Here is a 21862-nt window from a genome sequence, read left to right as displayed (position 1 = left end):
CCTGTCTTCCACATCCCCATTATATGGAACTTAGTCTTCAGTTTGCAGATGGTACTAGTGCTCACTCCAAAGAATGCCACAACCTGGTTTTGTGGAACACCAGCTTGAAGTTGCCTTATCGTATGGGCCCTATTCAGATCAGTCAAATGTGGCATGCCAATTCCTGGAGCAACACCAACTGACCACTGTAGCAGGGCCCATGTCCACAGGTGCTGACAATCAGGTGCCAATCAGGCAGTATCAGGCAATCAGTATTTCATATAGAACTCATTAAGTTACAGAACTCATTAGTAACAGAGATATTTTCCACTGGTAGTTGCCCATGTTGCCCTGCAACCTCTGTGTGTGGGGAGTTGTGTTGAAGAAAAGGTAAATCTGAGAGTGAGATGTTTTTACAATATAGTTGTTCCAGATCTGTCTATGGATATTGTAGTCAGTTTGATGGATTCATTTACTGAGGTAATATATTTGATTTACCTGGTAGTAGTAAAGGAATGAATAGATTTGAACCATGCATCTGTTGGTGTGACAGGCAGCATTGGATTGAAGTAGTTTATATGGAGGATCGTTGAATTGAAAAAAATGAATCGTGTGAATTCCTTTCATGGCATTGCTCTGACTTATAGCTGCAGCAAGTGGCTCTATGTGGGATGAGCAGACCTGAGTATGTTTGCTATCTATTTGCTGAAGATATGATCCCATTTGTGGTGACTGTGTCTTTGGGTGAGGTGAATAGTGTCATTATCCAATGGATGAACAGCTCCCTGGAGCCAAATTTGTGTAGTGTGTTTAAGAAAGTCCAGTTAACTGGATCGAATGCTTTTCCTAATTTTGCCTGCCCGAATTCCTGGACACTGATTCTTTGCCTGCCCTTTATCTTAAGTCTACCCCCCTCTTTGTCCACCTGGGTGTGACTTCTGTTTAGGATTTAAGAAATTGAACTTTCCACTGAACCTATAATGTTATAAAACCTAAACATGCATTAGATGTGTAATGGAATCTGAAAAATTGTAGCCAAATACTGTAAATGTCTTTCTATGGAGAGAAAAGACTTGAAAAACTGGACAAACAGACGATTCTTCAGTTCTCCCTTTTCTTCCCAGTATCCCTTTTTACATGTGAGTTTGCCTGAGATTGAGTTTTCTTATGAAATCTTCTGTTAAACATAAGTACACAAGGAAATTAGAATATAGGTGTGTGAGTTCTTACTGGGACAGGCCATCATGCAGCAGGTTCGCACAAGTGGTGGGGAGGACAACGCTGAGCACAGCTCCCTGGCTAGTGTCACCTGGTGACCCATGGCCGTCAACTGGCGACACAGTGGCTCCCTTCGCTGGATTCCCAAACCACAGGATACTGAGCACTGCAGAGTAAAAGAGGAAAGAAATGTTTATTACAAATAAACCAAAAATAACATTCCTATTATCAGACAGAACATTGATGATTCCACAAAACCTGGTTATGTTTAGCACAATGGTTGTGGTGCAACACAGCTTGGACTTTCTGGTTTGCTGTTGGCTGAAGTTCCCTATGTGCAATTTTCCTTCAATTTCACTGAAGACAACTGATTGTAGTTTCAAATACTGCAACTTGATCAGGCCTCAGTTCAAATTAGATATGTTTCTGTGAAAATATTGACAGTTTCCAACCAGCCTCCATTGTCTTTTTTATTTCTCCACTCGCTGGTGTTCACCTTTCCCCATTCTCCTCCTGCCACGTAGGGTAAACAGTCAATGTTGCTGCAGCTTCTGTTGGTGGCAGGTTTGTCCCCCCAGCAGGCCTTGTCTCCCAGCCTCCTATATGCCCCTGTGGATAAAAGCTGCTTACAGTAGACCTTCTGCAACTGGACACCCCCACCACAGGACTGAGAGCACTGCAGGGAACAAGCACAAGACAACGATCAGGCTCCCCAGATGCTGTGTAGGCCAACCCTTTTCAGCTACAGACAGTTCACACAGGAGGCAGCTTTATTTATGATCTTGTTTAAAGTCAGATCTTGTGCAAAGGGGCACTCCTGATCCACAGTTCTGTTCTTAGCATTTTCCATTTGGAGCCATAATTTCACTGTTTTTGAACCATTAATTTGAATCTTGTCACATTTTAGCCTGTAACTATTCTTGGATGTGCGCTTGATGCTACAATGTGACTTTGTAGAAGGCTGAAACAAAATATTAGTGAAAATGCAAAATCAAGCAATTGAATAGTTAGCATAGCATCATTTTCAGTATAAATGTTGTAATATTCCTGAATACCTGCTGCCAAGGTTCAGTCTCCCAGGCTGGAGGACAGTCCACCTGGTTGCAGGGTTGCAGAATGGCAGGTTTGAATTCCCTGCACTCGTCCTCTGAAACAGTCAGAATATCCTGCTGGTCAACAGACAACAGACGCATGCAAAACACACCCCTGGTCTGTATGCCAACGCCGCATGACGCCGAGCAACCAGTCCACGCTGTCACCTCCCATCTGCAGAGAGAGATAATGGAACAGGTCAAAATACTGCTAAAAATCAAGATGCAAACTCTGGGAAATGTATGGTGGAAGTAGTGTTGTCTCTTTAATGGCACATTATAAATATAGAGTATATAGAGTGTTTCCTCTACTTTCCCATAACCCCTATTACATCACTTCCTTTCCACTTGTGTCTTCCCTTAACACTGTGCCTACGGTCGAGGAGTCAGAAAATGACTAAGTCCTTTCCTAAGCAGATTTTCCTTGACCTTGATGTGAAATGTCATGAGGTCAAGGAAAGAGAAGGAGAATTCAAAGGGAGCTATGAGAAGACGACTGCAGTGTTCAGAGAGTCTGACTGCACTTACACTAGACTACGTCAATATGTGATGGTGGATGTTACTGACGTGATCTGTGGTAAAACTACAAAGATGGACTACAAAATGTCTCTACACTCTTACTACAGTGTTTTTTAATGCAAGATATATAAACCTGAACAACCTGGTGAAAAATATGACTTCATTATCAATGCCAGAATTAAAATAATAAAGGAATATGAAGTGTCACAGTGAGAATGGTCGCTACCCTCCTGTCCACAAAAAAGTTATGGCAAAAAATGGATGATTAATAATCAACGGTAACTTCATGATGTTGTGCAGGACGCTGGATGTCACAGTTAGAAACAGTTTTTACTCTGTGTGAACGCAGCTCCACAGTCAACAACAGAACACACTTCATGATCAAAGTTTTTACATCACGTCAACACGTATGTTCATATTCACACACTCTCTGCTGCAACTATTTGACTGATTTTGGTGAAACTGGATCATATTTTATGGAGAAAATGTTTTCTGGTTTTCCCTCTGATGTCCTTTGGCTGCTCCACCTCAACTCTCTGTGATTTAATCTGAGCTAGTTATCTCACTCTGGCTGCCTGGACTGGGAGCTCGAAGCACTGGAGGAGTGTTTGTGTTTACACCACTTTTAGCATGGAGTGAGGAGTAGCCAGTGGGGATGCTGACCGTGCCAGGGCCGGGGGTGAGCGGGCGGAAAATGTAACTGGGCTCAGCAGCCGCTGGCTTTAGCTGGCTGCTATATCTTTGTTTTTTACCAATTTTTTATTTTTTTTTTTTTGACATAAGTAATATAATCATAACAAATGCACATGTACAATGGTGCACATTTACAACTATATTAACAAATTGCACCTTTGCACACTTGAAACTTGTGGTCAAATCTTACAACCTTTGCTTTTTAAAATTAGGAATGAATATATATATATATATCATAATATCATATGTCTGTGGAAAAACAAAGACATGCAATCAACAGGTTAACTGGTCACTCTCCCTCTCATTGTCTGTAGGTGTGAATCTACATCAGCGGTTGTGGTGCAACGTCAGGTCATGGTTCTCTGTTACTATATATTTGATTCAGGTCCAGAAATAGAGTTAGCATTTTTCTATTAAAATTAAAATTAGAAATGTGCGCACATTGCTAATTAACTCAGTAAATACATAGATACTGATTTTACATCAGTTTTGTTTTCAATATGGATTATTTGGAGTTCTCCTCTCTGCTTTGGCAGCAGGAAGAGCCTTACTTTACTTTCAACTCTTTTTAGGCGGATTACCTTTTTATGATCGTTTGCTCAAGACTTTAGTCTCTCATGTAAATCGGCTCATGGCTGGAGTGGAAACCCAGAGCTAACAGAGCCAGCTGACAGCCAGCTCCCTGACACCACTCACCAGTGTTAGGCTCAGTCAAGCCATAAACTGAAGGTAAGGCAGACAGCTGCATGACACAGCAGGTCTGCAAGCATGCAAACAGCTTATCCAGATAAACAAGAAAAGTAAAGTGAAAGTCTGAAGATTTGACCACAATAAAATAACAATGTCACACATTACTTTCTTAAAACATCTGACTGAGGACAGGACACTCTAATGTGGAAATGGACCTCAGAGCCAGAGGTTCTGTATTTCTTTAACAAGTTCATGAAGTGGGTCAAAATACAAGGCAAGAAAAGAATCCCTCAGATGAAGTATGATGTATAGCAGTGACTTGCAGAGAGAGTGGGGGTTATAGACAGACAGAGCAGAAGAGGGAATATGGGAGTTTACACTCTGTTCTCACTGTTGGTCTCCAAAACTCTCAGGCAGCAGACTACACCCCATATGTGTGCGTGTGTGTGTGTGTGTGTGTGTGTGTCCCAGCACTGCAGCTGCTTCCTGTAAATGTCCATTAGAGGAAGAGAAGGGTAAATCACTGTGTGTGAATCAGACGTGCCTCCAGTTTGTAGGACTAGTAGATGGGCAAATATCCATCTGCTGCCTGGAAATGCAATGACTTATAGTACACACACACACACACACACACACACACACACACACACACACTGATGGTTAAGTATGTCAAATATTCACCTTTAACCTTACGTGAAAAAACAAACTGATGTCCTAATCGTACTCACTGATGTCTCAGCCGCCCTCCCTTTGCCTTTACTGACTGCACTAAGCACGTAGTACACATCATCATGGCAAGTGATATGAGGTGCATCAATCTCATGGGTTAGCACACGGTTAGCCTAGCTTAGCATAATGACTGGGAGCTGGAAACAGTAAGCTAACAATTACAGGCTGGAACTGTTCCTCGACAAGACAACTGGTACACAGTGACTATGCACAACTGCCTGGAGTCCTGTCATCGTGATGACACTGCAGGTTTGGTGAGATTGTGCCTGTACAGTAATCGAAACAAGACATACTCATTGACTGTTTCTGGAGTATCTAGCTGAGATGCTGCAAAGAAGCACCGGGCTGATGGATGTGATACACTACCGTTTACAGTACAGTACCTCCATTCACAACTGAATAAAACAGGCCACTGGAACTCAGTGCATTTTTATTTCATTCATGTCGAGAGGTATGACTCACACACCAAACCTTGTTATGACACAGGTGCATTTTCTTTTACGGTAATGAAAAAAACTCTAAACATGCTATCACAGAATGCACAGACTTGCTCTGTGCTCCTGATGGCATGCTTTATTTGGCATTGATTGGCTGCATTCAGAAAACTACTGCAGTTTAACAGCAGGCCCAAGTGATCAAACAGACAGAGTGGTAGATTCCTCTGCATCATACCATGCAGGGATGAGCCCTGTAGTACACCTGTACCGCCCTGATCTCATATTGAAAAAGGGATCCAAATCCTAACCCTACATTGTAGACTCTGTATATTTAATAGTGATTTTTCATAGTAACACACAAAGCTGGCGTTAAATGAGTGTATTTGATTTGGGGCTTTACATGTGGTTTGTATATTGAGTCTTTCATCTAGTTTTTCTCAACTACAGTGGCTTTACTACACAACCACATACAATAAGACCATAAAAGGACAAAATAAAAAATAAAATAAAAAAACATATACGTCCTGTTCTCACCATGGGATGTCTTGGCCAGTGGCCCTGTGCTTCAAACTAGAATTCTGTAACTTGAACCCTAACCCTCCCACGTCCTTCTGGATGCACCCATCTGGCTGAATGTTCTCATGTGCTTTTTTATGGAAATTGAACTGCATGCTGTATATTTATTATTGCTGACTTGACTGCATGTTGTGTATTATCTGTTGCTAACAGCAGAGCCCTGCACATGCAAAACATTTACTAGAGGTCTACCTACAGTGTCCTACTTTTCCTAATTCACCCTGCTACTTCATATGGCTATTCATCAAGCTGTTTTTTTCTCTGGTGACGACTTTGGAGAAATGACATGTATAAAGATGGACGACGTGTTTCCACTTCCTCTCACTGTGCAAAAATGAAGCCAAAATGGACATGAACACTGCCATCTTGCCCTGATGACTCAATTCAGGGCCTCGGAGTCTGTGCAGCAGTGACTGGAGGTTCTAGCTGCGGTTCCGTCCAAATGAAATGCAAGCACCTTCCCTGAACTTTCCTCTTTGCTGCCGGTTTTACACTGAAGGCTTGTTAAAATAAGTTAAATAAGTTCACATTTATAGAAATATCACTGATGTTATCACAACTCAGTGCACAGCCAAAACATCCATCTTTAGCTTATAGTGTAGCTTTAGCTAGGTTAGCATTCTTTCATATATACTGTATGTTAGCAACTGGTAGTTGGCAATGTAACATACAGTAGCTCCATGAAGTAAGTCATTATTTAATATTGGTTATCCTCTTTGACAACTAAAACATGGTGACCACTGTAAAGTCCACTTTTTTACAGTCTTGAGAACATACTGGGTATACATACATACATACACGCTTTGACATACTGTAGTATATTAATTACACTGTTATGTGTCTTGGCAGGACACAGGTCTTATGTTAAGGGAAATAAAATAGTCTCATATCAAAATTAGTTTTTCCTTAATATACACTATAGTGACAACTGTCTGTTTATGGTGTGTGGGTGTGTCTGAGTGTACATTGTTGTACTATTATAATAAAATATGATTTAGAATCGATCACAATGTGTTTATTAAACACAAAGCAGGATACTTCCACTTGATGGAGGAATAGAAGTGTGTGTATTCAGAATTTTACTGTAATACACAGGGAAATACTGTGCTGCTAACTTCTGGACCAAAGCTGTCCTGGAGTGATCTTTTGCTTACATAACCACAGTTGTATTGATGAAGAACCCAGCTGTGCTCAAACAATGACAGGTTTTCCAGAAGACTCTCCTCTCCCACAAGCAAATCCATCCATCAACAAGTTAGGATGGTGTCAGATGCAGCTGTTGTGATTCAAATTGGCACTCCTGTGACTTGCTGCAGGACCTGAGAGAAATAGATTCACCAGACGAAGAGCCATACTTGGGTTTTTGTGCATGGTGCATGTCTTATTGGTAAACTGGCATTTTCCTGGGGTGCATTGAGCTTCTTTGACTGTGCTGGTTTGATATCTTGGTGACTCTGTGTGGACTCAAGTGGGATAAGTCAGTCTCCATAAACATCTATCACCTGTTCTTAATTACAGTATATTAAGACTTAAGTTATGTAGAATTAAGAGCGTGGACGCTTTGATTGGATTAGATTCACTGATGATCCATGTCTTTGCCGATCTTTAGATTATTATTATTATTATTATTAAAATTGATTTGATTTTGATTTGATTATTGTTCAGTTTATCAGCTGTTCTGTTCTGTTATTGAGTATAATATGAAATATACAGGAAATATGTCACTCAATTTACTCAATGATAGACAAGGAGTCCCTGAAGGAAAAAGTTCAGGAACTGCTTATTTAAGGGGATGAAAGTCACACATCAAACACATCGACCTATAATTTATGAAACAGAATGAATGAAGGAAGAAATGTTACTGCAATGACAAAATCAACCATGCCATGATCACCATCTTACTTTAGCATGTTAATATGGAACAAACCAAAGTCTTGGGCACAAAAAAGTGGCCTGCATGATGTGACTGATGAGGGAATCAGTATCATCATTAGAATTCATTTTTAACACCTTGTGTGGGTCAGTTTTCAAAAAGCCTGAGTCCTAGATGAGTGGAGAAGAAAGAAAAATTGCCTAAGCAACCTATGTTTATAGTCAAGACCAGGCCATGAAAATTATGAGTTGTGCCTGCTAGGGCACAGGAGGAAGTAGTATAACTTTGTTGTTTACACTGTAAAGCATTGACGGGATGAGGGTTGGGTCAGCAAAGTGTGTTGGGCTGCTGCTCGCAGGCCTTTTTCTATATTTATTTCTGAAAAACAAGACCATGATGTTCAATGACTTTAAACCAGTTCTGTTTGGGCCAAAATCAAGTCAAAACTTAACCACAGAGGCAGAAGTTATACGTCTTTTGTCATGTGTCAGGACAGGTCCTTTGTAATGCTGTTGGAGATTACCGACCCACCATCACTTCAGATCAGAAATATTGATATGGGTCGTTTTTGATGGCAGTTATTGGTATTGTATTTAGTTATTTGATTTTGTGTAGAGGACTTGTTGCTTCCTTTAATGCAAAATAAGAAGAAGATCACACAGAAGATTAGTGGATCGATCTCCACCTACTCTAGTCCGCACACTGAAGTGTCCTTGGGCAATTGCTCCCAAAGGCTGTGCCATTGGTGTGTGAGTGTGTGAGAATGTGTTAAGTTACTTCCTGATGAGCACCTTGCATGTATGAATGGGTGAATTTGATGTGTAGTGTTAAAAGCAAAAGGTACACTGTACACTAATTACAGACCATTTACCATTTAGAACTGATCTGCAGTATCAAGGCAAGAATGGAGCATATAGCTGCAGCTGTTGTAGCCAGTATCAGCCAGGGAAAGCCATGGGAGAATACAAGGTTTGAAAATGACTTACTAAGCCATTTACTGGTGTATGCTGCTTAATGGAAGAGCTGTGTTATTAGCTGCACAATAATCTAGCCTGCATCTCTACGACAACCAGAGGAACAATCTGCTTGCTGCTACTAATACACCCGCTGACTAGCCTGCTGGCTTTACATGTGACCAGGTTGGTTCCATCAAAGAGACAGAAGGTAAATCCACCTAAATTCAGACTCTTGTTACACTGGGAGGGAACTAGTGGCTCAGGAGGTTTTGTTTCTTTTCAGAGCTGGAAAGTTTTAAAAGCCAACATGTTGTTCTCTGGCCAAGTCATTAATGAATCACCCGTATTGTTCAGCAACCTTTCTTTCCCCCTTTTACAGACAAAATGTTTGACTGGAGAGTTTAGATTGTTGTAGGGTTGGGTGATCAAAATTAATTGATTACTTTAAATTTTTTGGTTTTGTAAAATACATCATGACAATTTGAGTTCTCAAAAAAGCAGATATGAGACTGATGTGCTATCATGAAACACAAATTGCAGAAGATGAAGGTGTTCATTCTGTGCTGAAAATCATAATAAAATTAGATTTTTTTCACACTTAGCTGTGTGTGAACTATACTTTTACAATGTGCAAATACAGCCTTGGAGTTGGGGCAGGGTAGGGACAGCTCTGTTACATCTTCTGTCTTCTTTTCCTGGTAGACAAGACTTGTAATTCACACAGCCACAACTCAAGAGGGCGCTTGTCCACTAAATGTAAACACAGGTCATATATGAGAACCATGCCGTCTATTTTTGGAGGCCGGTCCTTGTGTTTTTTACGGCAGCATCCCTCCATCAAATGCATCCATCCAATTCAACCTGACATATACGGGGCATTTTATTTGTGGTAGCTACTGAGGGAGCTGAAGTCATATAAATATTTTTGTAATATTGTAAAAAAAATTCTGTATATGTGGTATGTTGTGTTTGGATTTAACCTTTTTAATTTTAGTGTATTTTATCATAGCATGTAGTTCTATGCTGTTTTCATCTATGGTTTCTATTTGTTAGGGACTAATTTCTGTGATTTTATGGATAAATATTTTAGGCCTTTAACCTTGAGTGACTTTTTATGAAGCACTGAAACTAATTTAGATTTATTTAACCTGAATGATTAAATTAAATTGTTTTGGTGGACCTGAGACACTGAAAAGACCACAGATGTATTTGTCAGCTAACATGTATTGTTTTTAATATATCGACCCTTTCCCAGTGCCCAGGAGCCACAGAGTCTACTTCTCCTTCTTTATTAGCCAAACCATTTCACTCGGCTTGGCCTGGCTGCATGTCTTACTGTGTTTGTTTAGTTCAGGTAGCTGTTTTGGATGGCCAAATATGGCATATAAATATAAGTCTACAAAGAAAGAGCTCTCTGCAGTGGTCCCTAACCCTCTGACTGCAGTCTCAGCTGTAATCCCAGTGTTTATTCAAACTAATGCAGGCAGTTCTGTTTAGTTTTCCTCAGAACTTCATTGATGAACTTCATTTCCAAGTTATTCTAACATGGTAAGAAAAATGATTTACAGTTTTAAAATTTGGGGTTAATTCCTTTGTTTCATCTCTGCTCTGTGCGCAGAGGAAGAAGTTAAGGTTTCTTTTAAAAGAGACTAAATAAAGTGCAGAGGAATTCACTGCTGATATTGGAACCACCTGCTTGGTGTGTATGTTATAAATTACTGGCTCTAATTGGAGGATTGTAACAGTAATTTAGGGGTCACTGCTGACATCAACTTTGATGTTCTGAGGGCATTTTCCTCCCTTCTCCTTTCAAAACTCATTAAGCTGCAGCAAAGGAACACATGCTCCTGTTCCCTGCTCACTATGCATGCAAACAAAGTGAAATCTTTGAGATGTGGTGTAGCACTCAATAGTACCACTGAGTCCTTAAATTTCTACCTACCTCACTGTTGAGGTTTTGTAATTCAACACAATTTGAGCCTTCACTGGGTATGGGACTGGCAATCATCATTTACAAAAAGGTGTCGCTGGTTTTGTTTTATTCATATGTATTTATGTATCCATGCAACAGCAGCTGTGACCACCACAGAACCAGCCAGATGTGATATACCCTCCAATATACTGTACCAGACTCATTATTCTACTAATAATTGGTAAGTGGACTTTTTACTATTTATGTAGCACCTTTTTGATCTATCGACCACTCACAGGCTTTTACAGCACTGTCACATTGACCCATGCACACACACATTCACAATAATGGCAGGGGCTGTATTACAAGGTGATACAGCGCATCCTATGCAAACCACTCATACTAATACCAAGCTCACTCATACACACACCCATGGCACAGCCCTCTGGAGTAAGCTTGGGATCAGTATCTTGTTCAAGGACTCAAAGACTTTGACTGGAGCTGGAATTTACCCAATTACTAGAGGACCTCTCTTTCACCGCCTGTATAATTCTGTTGTACCATGCTGTAGCCGTCTTGTGCTGCTGTATCAGTTTCTTTCTTGAAACAACAGTGCAGGTCTCTCTGCTGACCACTGCTGCTCGTCTAGATGCTTTTATTTCAAATGGTTTTGGTTGGTATTGTTGCTAATGATAATTCTACCCCAAGACCCTGGCGTAAGGAGCTCTTTGTTCTAGCATAGAAAACTGTTTTACTCACCTTGGAGGGCATGGCTGGGGGTGACAAATGCGGATCATTACAGGCGGCCTCCTGGATGACTCACATAAAGAGTCCTCCACCTCCACACCCAGCTTCTTGTTCACACACCTCACAACTGCTTTCTGTTTCCCTGAGCAGAGGACAGAGGACGTAGACAAGAAACAGTTGGACAAGAAGGGACAGTAAGTATAGACAGTCCAGGGCATTTTAACTGGCAACATCCGTTTTAGAAATCTCACCAGAAGCACATGTGGCTGTGCAGGTAGTGAAGCCCCTGTAGCCCCAGCTGTACAACTCCTCTGTCTGGATATACGTGGCTCCATGGTCCTCAAGGCTAGCAGAGATACCTGGAAATTTTGTGCATGGCCCCTGATTGCAGGATCTCTCAAGATTAGGTTTGTCTTGACCACACTCCTCCTCTGGAAGGTCCACCTCTGTCTTGGTGAATGAGAGCAGCACCTGGCACTTCACCTCCCGAGTTTGCCTACCAAGTCCACAAGTGGAACTGCAGGGCGACCAGGGCCCGGGGATGAATCTGAACATAGAGATAGAGAACAAATTCAGAATCTGTGCATGATGTCATGAAGCTTATATCATACGGTCACACCTGAGCAAATATTTATTTGATGTACATACAGGCATCTTCTTTCTTCTTTGAAAGCCGTAACCTGCAGCTGAAGACTGGGTATGAAGGCAGTTTTGCCTGCCAAATGGGCAACTGTCTCTGACAAATCACTGTTACTTGGTCTAAATTTATCATATCACATATCACTCACAAGAATTCATGTAAAGCCTGCTTTTTTATTTGTCACAGTGTGAAGGTTAATCTGCCATAGCGATGAAATGATCAAAAAGATAATAATAACCTTTATTTGAAGTGGTGACATTGACATTTAAAGTAGCATTTTGGAAACGCTTCAGCTTGAACTGAATTTCTATAAAAGAGAATGGTGCTATCTGTATTTTATTCACATGACTGTTTTTCTTTTTTGATCTCTCAATCTTCAACACACTCTGTGGAATACTCCAGACTGTGCAGACCTCAGGTCAAGGTAGGACTGTACCACTTTGTGGGAGGCTGCCAATTTATTCTCAAACTGTCACTGAAGTTTAGTATTATACTCATTATACGTTTTTTTGTACACAGAGCAGCAGAACAGCGAGCCCTTGTGTTACTGTGGCTTCCATTATGGCTGTACTTGTGTAAACATGTCAGTACTAAGCGGCAATCTCTGGTGTAGGGAAATGAAGCCACTGTGGAAGTGCTAAAAATTTTAATTCCTTGAGCGGCCACTTGAGACAGGCTGCAGAAGTGAGTCAGTCTCCATAAGTCTCCATGTTAAAATGTCCTTTAACTTCACAGCAGAAATAAACATGTTTACAGCCTGGTACCAATAGCCAATCCAATACTCCACAACTCTTTACCCCAAACAAACTATTCTGAGTCCCTTTTAAACCTCTGTCCTTAGTCACATGACTAATTAGGTTAAACCATTGATAGGTGTTTTGGGATATTTACATAAATATTAATAAACCATAAATATTTACATAAATCCATAAATCCAATATAAACAATATAAAAACCTATTCACAAACCCATATACCATCAGTAAACATGCAAAAAGACATATACATGAATAGGCATATTTACATAATTAAGCAAACTCCCCTGCTCCAACTTCCTACTTCCTGCTGTCCTCAGGAACCATACTGAAGGGGTCACGTCCCCAGGACAGAGCAGCAGGTTGTGATAAGTTTGTGTTGTTTAGCTCAATTAGCATAAGAGTTCACAGTTTGTTTGCAACAATGGTCACCCTCGGTTCTCAGGCAGGCGGATCACGAGCTGACTACGAGGCGGACCGCCCCCACGTCCCGTGCCATGTGTCTCCGCCCTCACTGGAAATGCACACCTGAATACAATCAATCAATAAATGTCCACTCAGTAAATGTCTTTTCCCGCATCTCATATGCGTGTTCGTTTCAATCAGTGCGTGAATATGGGGGTAACGGCAGCCTGTCGTCACGGTTCCGCATAATTAACAGCAACGCTGCTTGATTGACAGGTACGTGTAGTTGCTTGCCTCAGGTCCACCAATGATCCACGTCTTTACCGATATTAAGATTAGACGGGAGGCACAAGAAGCAGTACATGAATATGGTGGCGGCCAGCGGTGCATATTTTCAGTTTTTACCTTGAAACCTACGATGATGTCACTTAGGCTCTGCCAATTCTTTATACTGTCATTAGTCAGTACTTATTATTTTTATTATAAATGTTGGCTGTTAATATCCTTTAATAAAATGTACTCTTGTACATGTATACTCATCATCTCATGCATGCTTGAGTTTCCTTGTATTCCATGTACTGCACCCAGCGCCGGTCCTGGCCACATTTGCGCCCTGGGCGCCCTGGGCGACCCCCCCCCCCCCCGAACACTTTTCTCGTGCGCCCGAACGGCCGCCCGTGCGCCCCTGGATGCGCCGTGCGCCCCAGGATGCGTGCGCCCCCATCGGTCTGTCCGACGCCCCGCTCTGCCTTGTCAACACCCTGCTCCCGGGGCGCCCGCTCCGCTAACTTAATGAGCGGTATCGAAAACTACCGAGGTTTTTTGCTTTTTCGGGCGTTCGTGCGCCCCCCACGGAGAATGCGCCCTGGGCGGCCGCCCACATTGCCCATAGCTAGGACCGGCCCTGACTGCACCAGCACCATTGCACTGCCTGCATGGAGCTGCACTAAACCTTTGTCAATAAGGGCCGGTGTTGTCAACAACACAGAAAAACCTTCAATGAAGTGAATGGTATTCTCAGAATGCCAAATATAGGAATTCCTTTCACTGAAAATCATTTGTTGGAAAAGTGTTGAAACTTTACCTTCCAGTCATGGAGGAGGACCAGCTGGCACTCTACCAGGTCATGAGTAAGGATTTTTATGGAAAGCAAAGTCTGGTGATAATTCATAAAAAACTTTTCCTTTTTTCAATTAAACCAAACCAACCAACAATGAAAGAAAGCAAACAGAACAGAAATAAAGAAAACACACTGAATGAGAAGGTGTGTTCTCATTACATGTTGGAGACAGGCTGTGAAACAGACACAAGACCTCTTGAGTCCTTATACGAACTAACGATGTGAATTATGTTAAAGACATAATCTGGGGGGCAGTGTTTAGCTCAGTTGGTAGAGCAGCCGCCCCATGTACAAAGGCTCAGTCCTTGCTGCGGAAGCCCAGGGTTTGAATCCGACCTGTGGCTCACACAATCTCTGGTCTTCTGGTACTGCAGCGACCGGCAGCTTTCAACATGCAACACATACGCAGAGCTTCTATTTTTCACGGACACCGGAGCACGGCACACAAATTCAGCACAGAGCAGATTGTGTGGGGAAGGAAATTGGCTACAAAATAAAACCCCAGTTATTTTCAAAGTAAAATACTCCATCTTTAATCGAGTTCTATTACAAGAACACGTCATAATGGGCGGGGCCGACCTGAAGTCAAAAGGTGAGGGGTTTTCAGGCTTCTTTTCACCCCATCGACACCATGGATGAGGAGAAGTTGATTCTGGAGGTCCAAAATCAACCTATCATTTATGACACCTCACATCCTTTTTATAAGGACACCAGAAAAAAAGATGCGGCGTGGAATGCCATTGCAGGAGTCAAAGAGACTATAGCCATTGCGCGATTATGCCTGAATTCGCAAGATCTCGTGCATTCTCGCGATGCTCGGTGTCTGGCGGAGCCGCACTCTGCGCATCACAAACGGATTATGTGTGAGTTTGCGAACGGCGGAGTATGCTGTCAGTCCGGAGCCGTTCCGCATGCAGTGTATTTTCGGAGTTACTCTTCAGCCGTCTCTATCAAAATAAAGCTTGAAAAGGCCCAAAAAAAAAAAAAAGACAATCTGATAAGGTGCATCGGACATTTATTGTTCACATGGTCATTATATGGATCAATCCACATTTGTATTCATCATTATCATTGTACAAAAGATTATCCCTTTGTGCATGGTTCTTTCATTGTTTATAATTGCTGCACATGTGAATACCCACACTGTCAAGGTCCTTAAATGCACCACATATGTACAGAGCAAACATCGGGTGTGTGCGTCTATTGAGCCGTGAGTTTTGACTGTCCCGCCAGGATTTCGCGGGCCTTTTTTGAAATAGTTGCGGCCTAAAAAGCCTGATGTTGCATGAGGTTTTCAAAAAAAATTGTGGTGCTTTTTACATTTTTGTTGCGATTTTGTTGCAGGAGGGAGTGCTTTTTACATTTTTGTTGCGATTTTGTTGCAGGAGGGAGTGAAAGTTGTGATAAGTTGCGATTTGACAGCCGTGCCGGGGGCGAGGGGGCCCTGTCCCCGGGGGGAAAGCCCCAGAGAGGGCGCAGTGAGCACTAAGTCCACGGCCCCTGGGAAGCGGCGAGGTCTGGGCGGGCGGGCGCTGTCCACCTTCACCTCCGAGCCTTTCCAAGCCGACCCAGAGCCGGTTGCGGCGTTCAATCCAGACTGTATGGCAGACTGCGCGGAAGTTGCAGAAAAATCGTGGTGATTGGTAAAAATTACAACACAGCCCTGATTTCACAGCAATTGAATGAAGTTGCGTTGAAGCTGCAGATCGCAACATCGCGAATTCCTGGAGTGTCAGGTTATGATGTTTACGTCTGTGTTACACTCTGTTGATGTTTGTGTTGATCCATGAGTCTATTTTGATGACTTAGCAGTAGTTTTTTCCATTGGTTTGTATAATGTGACGAACAATTAGCCGCTAATGAGTGACTTGGAGCTAGTCGCTAACTAGCTAGTCGCTGACAGTGTATGTCACTCTTATGTTGCATCTAAGCCTGTAGATTAATGTTCATTCTGGTTTCATTGATTAATGCTGACTTTAAATTCATTTCCATCTGTATGCAGCAGATAATATGAACAAGATGAAAAACTTCATTTGTTTCAGTTTACTGTGTCTGTCACCCACCATTCTAGCAAGGTAATAATACCTGCTGTTTGAACACCTGACAAAGCTGAGATTAGTGTCAGCTGTTTTATGAAATGAAATCCTAAAGCTGCTGACTGGCAAGTGCACCAGAGGTAATGTGCATGTGAGCTTGTTAGAGCAATTGAACAGAAATGAGCAGAGAGAGACATTTCCAGGAGGTCTATAGTGCTCTACTTAGGGGAGGTGGAGCATGTTAAGACAGTCCAGTCACTAGACAGTAGATTACAGGTCAGTCACACAGACTTTCAAACAGAAAGGAAAGGAACAGAAAAGTATGCATAAATAAGTGTAGAAACAAATGAAAAGGAAATGGTGTGAATCAGTCACCGGATCTTAATCTAACTAAAGACCTATTGGAGATTTTGAAGTGTTCATCATTACTGGCAGAGGTAGAGCACACAGAGGTGGAGTTAGCATGTTGGGCTATTAAGTATGTGCCCAAATAGTACAGAAACCATTTGCATTTAATCTGATCTGTAATATGTCTGTTGTTGTAGGAGGTTTTCTCTTTATAAATAGATGTTATTTGGCACAAGTATTGTTTTGTTCATGGCAAGCATTACTGTGCGATGCTTCATCCAGACTGACAAGTGAGGGCAGAAAGAGACAAATATCCCTCTGAGCAACAGTTAAATTAGTATATAAGAAATCAACAGTCATTGGTTAAAGACATTGGAGACTGCAGAGTTTACAGAGAAAAACTCCAAATGATGCAAAAGATCTCAGGTTGTTTACACTTTCTAGACTGGAGAACAAACTCAAAAGGGTATTTGGGGGCAAATGGTTCCAGTAAACAGTCATCTTTCCTGTCATACAGCACTGTAGGGCACATGGACTAAATGGTTTAACTCAAGGATACATCCTATGACGTGCTAGATACAAGTTTGCTAAGGACATTGGGTCTTTTGGATCTTTTAACATCATACAGCCCTGCTCAGGCAACACAACAAGGGTTGATTATGCTCTGGCTTGTGTCACAACAACATTGGCCCATGCACACTCCTCCTGGGCTATAACTGAGGCGACTGTCTGACTATGGTAATGTTCTTCTAGCCACTGATATACTTGTTGCTGGTCATAGAGATGGCCACCTGGCTTGTTGCCAGCTGTAATGGCCCTTCCTCAGAGTTTTAGAGCAGTTGGCATAGTATAGTTGCTACAGTATAGTTGCTACAGTATAGTTGGCATAGTATAGTTGGTACAGTATAGTTGGTACAGTATAGTTGCTATAATATAGTTGTTACAGTATAGTTGCAGTATGGTTGGTATACTGATGTTGCTACAGTATAGTTGGCACAGTATAGTTGCTATAGTATAGTTGGTACAGTATAGTTGCTATAGTACAGTTGGTACAGTACAGTTGGTACAGTATAGTTGCCACACTATAGTTGCTACAGTATAGTTAGTACAGTGTAGTTGCTATAGTATAGTTGGTATAGTATAGTTGCTACAGTATAGTTGGTACAGTATAGTTGGTACAGTATACTTGGTACAGTATAGTTGCTATAATATAGTTGGTACAGTATAGTTGGTACAGTATAGTTGCTACAGTATAGTTGGCATAGTATAGTTGCCACAGTATAGTTGCTATAGTATATTTGATACAGTACAATTGGTACAGTACAGTTGCTATAGCATACAGTAGTTGGTATAATACTTTTGCTACAGTATAGTTGCTACAGTGTAGTTGCTATAGTATAGTTAGTACAATATAGTTGCTATAGTGTAGTTGGTACAGTACAGTTGGTCTAGTATAGTTGCTACAGTATAGTTGCTATAGTATAGTTGCTGTAGTATAGTTGGTATGGTATAGTTTATACAGTACAGTTGGTACAGTATAGTTGCTACAGTATAGTTGCTATAGTATAGTTGCTGTAGTATAGTTGGTACAGTATAGTTGATACAGTACAGTTGGTACAGTATAGTTGATACAGTATAGTTAGTACAGTATAGTTGGTACAGTATAGTTGCTATAGTATAGTTGCTACAGTATAGTTGGTACAGTATAGTTGGTACATTATAGTTGATATAGTATAGTTGGTACAGTATAGTTGCTATAGTATAGTTGGTACAGTATAGTTGCTATAGTATAGTTGCTGTAGTATAGTTGGTATGGTATAGTTGCTATAGTATAGTTGGTACAGTACAGTTGGTACAGTATAGTTGATATAGTATAGTTAGTACAGTATAGTTGCTATAGTATAGTTGCTAAAGTATAGTTGGTACAGTATAGTTGCTATAGTATAGTTGCTGTAGTATAGTTGGTACGGTATAGTTGCTATAGTATAGTTGGTACAGTACAGTTGGTACAGTATAGTTGCTACAGTACAGTTGGTACAGTATAGTTGCTACAGTATAGTTGGTACAGTATAGTTGCTATAGTATAGTTGCTGTAGTATAGTTGGTACGGTATAGTTGCTATAGTATAGTTGGTACAGTACAGTTGGTACAGTACAGTTGCTATAGCATAGTTGGTATAATAATGTTGCTACAGTATAGTTGCTACAGTGTAGTTGCTATAGTATAGTTAGTACAATATAGTTGCTATAGTGTAGTTGGTACAGTACAGTTGGTCCAGTATAGTTGCTACAGTATAGTTGCTATAGTATAGTTGCTGTAGTATAGTTGGTATGGTATAGTTTATACAGTACAGTTGGCACAGTATAGTTGCTACAGTATAGTTGCTGTAGTATAGTTGGTGCAGTATAGTTGCTATAGTATAGTTGCTGTAGTATAGTTGGTACAGTATAGTTGATACAGTACAGTTGGTACAGTGTAGTTGCTACAGTATAGTTGCTATAGTATTGTTGCTGTAGTATAGTTGGTACAGTATAGTTGATACGGTACAGTTGGTACAGTATAGTTGATACAGTATAGTTGCTATAGTATAGTTGCTACAGTATAGTTGGTACATTATAGTTGCTATAGTATAGTTGGTACAGTGTAGTTGCTATAGTATAGTTGGTACAGTACAGTTGGTACAGTATAGTTGATATAGTATAGTTAGTACAGTATAGTTGATATAGTATAGTTGCTACAGTATAGTTGGTACAGTATAGTTGCTGTAGTATAGTTGGTACGGTATAGTTGCTATAGTATAGTTGGTACAGTACAGTTGGTACAATATAGTTGATAAAGTATAGTTAGTACAGTATAGTTGCTATAGTATAGTTGCTCTAATATAGTTGCTACAGTATAGTTGCTACAGTATAGTTGGTACAGTATAGTTGCTATAGTATAGTTGCTATACTTGCTATACTTGTTTGGTATAGTTAGATCTGCTGGCCTTGCAGCCTTCTACATTGACGGTAGTCATTGTCGGATGCCGTCTATCTACATGTTCTGTTGCCATTGATTCAATAATTCAGTCAGTGTTGCACTCTGAAGTTCTGGGCTCTGTGTGGTGTCTATGGCCCGGGTTCCTCCAGCATCTCACCAGGAGTGGATCCTAGTCCCCCCTACACAAAGCATTTCATATGTCTCTGATGGGCTTTAAGGCCATGCTCATCCTTACAGACCTTACTGCAAATGCATCTCACAGTTACAGTTATGGTTGATGTTCAGCCTGCTATGGTCGTCATCATTGGGTCTGTCCTAATTCTTTAATTTTTCTTTTGGAGCCATAACAATTACAAAGGTAAATCATACATTAACACATTATTTCAATTCTCTCTCTCTCTCTCTCTCTCTCTCTCTCTCTCTGAGTGCATGCTGGGAGTCTGTGGAGAGCGTTGTGTGAGTTTGCTGAGAGTTTGTGAGTTTTTTCGAGCCTTTGTTTCTGTTTTCTCACGGTGTGGTTGTGATGTGAGGGGTTTGTGGTTGTTGTCCGTGTTGTTTCATTGTACTTTGGTGGGGTTTGGTGGAGTTTGGTGGAGGTTTAGCCGTGTGACACGGCGGGGATGGCGTCCTCGGAGACGCCTTCCCTTTCAATCCGGCACGGGGTGCGGGTTCAGCCCGATCCGTCGGTGCCGGTTGAGGAGGTTCTCCTGGCTGTGGGAGACCAGGTGGGACACGCCAACTTGTCCTACGCCTCCAGGATGAACAAAGGAGTCGTGGTGTTTGTGAAGGAGGAGCGTTTGGTGGCTGATCTGTTGGCGAGCGGAGTGACTCTGAACGGGTTGTACCTGCAGGTGTCCCCGCTCGCCGTCCCTTTCACCCGGGTCACCGTCTCCGGTGTTCCCCCGTTCATTCCCAACGAGGCTTTGGAGCAGGAGCTGCGGCGCTTTGGGAAGATGGCGAGTGGGTTCAAAACTGTAGGGTTAGGGTGTAAGAGCGACAAACTGAGACACGTCCAGTCCTTCAGGAGACAGGTGAACATGTTCCTCACCTGTCCGTCTCAGACGCTGGACGTGTCTTTCAGAGTCAGGCATGGAGAGGGCCATTACATGGTGTACGCCAGCACGGGGAGCATGAAGTGCTTTGAGTGCGGGGATGTGGGGCACAAGCGGGTCGCCTGTCCTCACAGACCCGCGGATGGACGCGGTCAGACTGCCGCGGTGTCCGGAGAGGAGGCGGCGGAGGCCGCCGCCGCTAAACGGCGGAGCGGCCCCGCCCCTCCCGGAGAGTCTGACAGCGAACCGGACTCCAACAGACAGACAGAGGAGCAGCCAGCTGAGACAGCAGCTGTGGACAGCTCGGCTGCTTCAGGAGAAGGACAAGGAGGAACTGAGACGACTGGGGAGGTGCAGACAGCAGGGGAGGAGGTCTGTGGGGGACACAGCGGCCCAAGTCAGGTGAGAAGGGGGGAGTCAGGGGGGAGTCATACTGTGGGTAAAGAGGAGGAGGGGATGGACTGTGACTCAGACTCGGACTGTGCCTCTGTAACAGACTCACAGACTTTAAGTGGAGACATATACACCTTAGAGGACATCAACACCTTCCTCGATGGAACCTTTGGACAGTCGGTTAAAGTAACAGATTATTTTCCTGATCCAGATAAATTCATGAAAAGTGTCACAACCTTACAGAAGATGGTCGGAGTCGACATCTTAGATGAAAAGAAACGCTTCAGACTAAAGAAACACATGACTGCTTTAAGAAAGACGCAGACAAAGAAAGGAAAGGGATCCAAACGGTTAAAAGCTCTGAGTTAAAATGATGATGATGATGATGATGATGATGAGTGTGGTGCACCTCTTACTGCTCCCCCTGTTCTTTCCTTTCTCTCTATCTCTGTCTGCCATGAACAAGATCAGAATAGGAACCTTAAACATCAATGGAGGCAGAGACCAGCATAAGAGAGCTTTGGTGTCACAGATGGCCTCCTACAAGAAGCTGATATACTTTTCCTGCAGGAGACCCACAGTGAACCAACAATGAGGTGGACTGGGGTCTGTGGTGGAAAGGCCAGTACACACTATCACATGGCACAATCTGTCTGCAGGGTAGCCACTCTCATCAAAAAAAAAAAGAAAAAAGAAAAAGAAAAAAAAAAAAAAA

The 21862-nt window shown here is 42.0% G+C and overlaps 2 protein-coding genes across 2 annotated transcripts in view; both read right to left on the bottom strand.

Moving 5' to 3' along the window:
* LOC104935232 (ADAMTS-like protein 1) overlaps positions 1–11895 on the bottom strand; it is a 35203-nt gene extending 23308 nt beyond the window's left edge. The window contains exons 1-5 of the mRNA XM_010751039.3: positions 11672–11895; positions 11433–11554; positions 2253–2463; positions 1694–1873; positions 1210–1363 (exon numbers count right to left, since the gene is read on the bottom strand). Coding sequence (XP_010749341.3) covers positions 1210–1363; positions 1694–1873; positions 2253–2463; positions 11433–11554; positions 11672–11755 — 751 coding nt within the window. The 5' untranslated portion in view covers positions 11756–11895. The remainder of the gene's footprint in view (positions 1–1209; positions 1364–1693; positions 1874–2252; positions 2464–11432; positions 11555–11671) is intronic.
* Positions 11896–15695: 3800 nt separating this feature from the next.
* Positions 15696–21862, bottom strand: part of LOC104927448 (ADAMTS-like protein 3) — a 160783-nt gene continuing 154616 nt past the window's right edge. Inside the window, exon 16 of the mRNA XM_027282921.1 lies at positions 15696–15948. Coding sequence (XP_027138722.1) covers positions 15927–15948 — 22 coding nt within the window. The 3' untranslated portion in view covers positions 15696–15926. The remainder of the gene's footprint in view (positions 15949–21862) is intronic.

Source organism: Larimichthys crocea, chromosome X, assembly GCF_000972845.2.
Source record: "Larimichthys crocea isolate SSNF chromosome X, L_crocea_2.0, whole genome shotgun sequence".
NCBI classification, from domain to species: domain Eukaryota; kingdom Metazoa; phylum Chordata; class Actinopteri; family Sciaenidae; genus Larimichthys; species Larimichthys crocea.
Note: the sequence above shows the minus strand (reverse complement) of the source record. Positions and strands in the feature narration are given on the sequence as shown.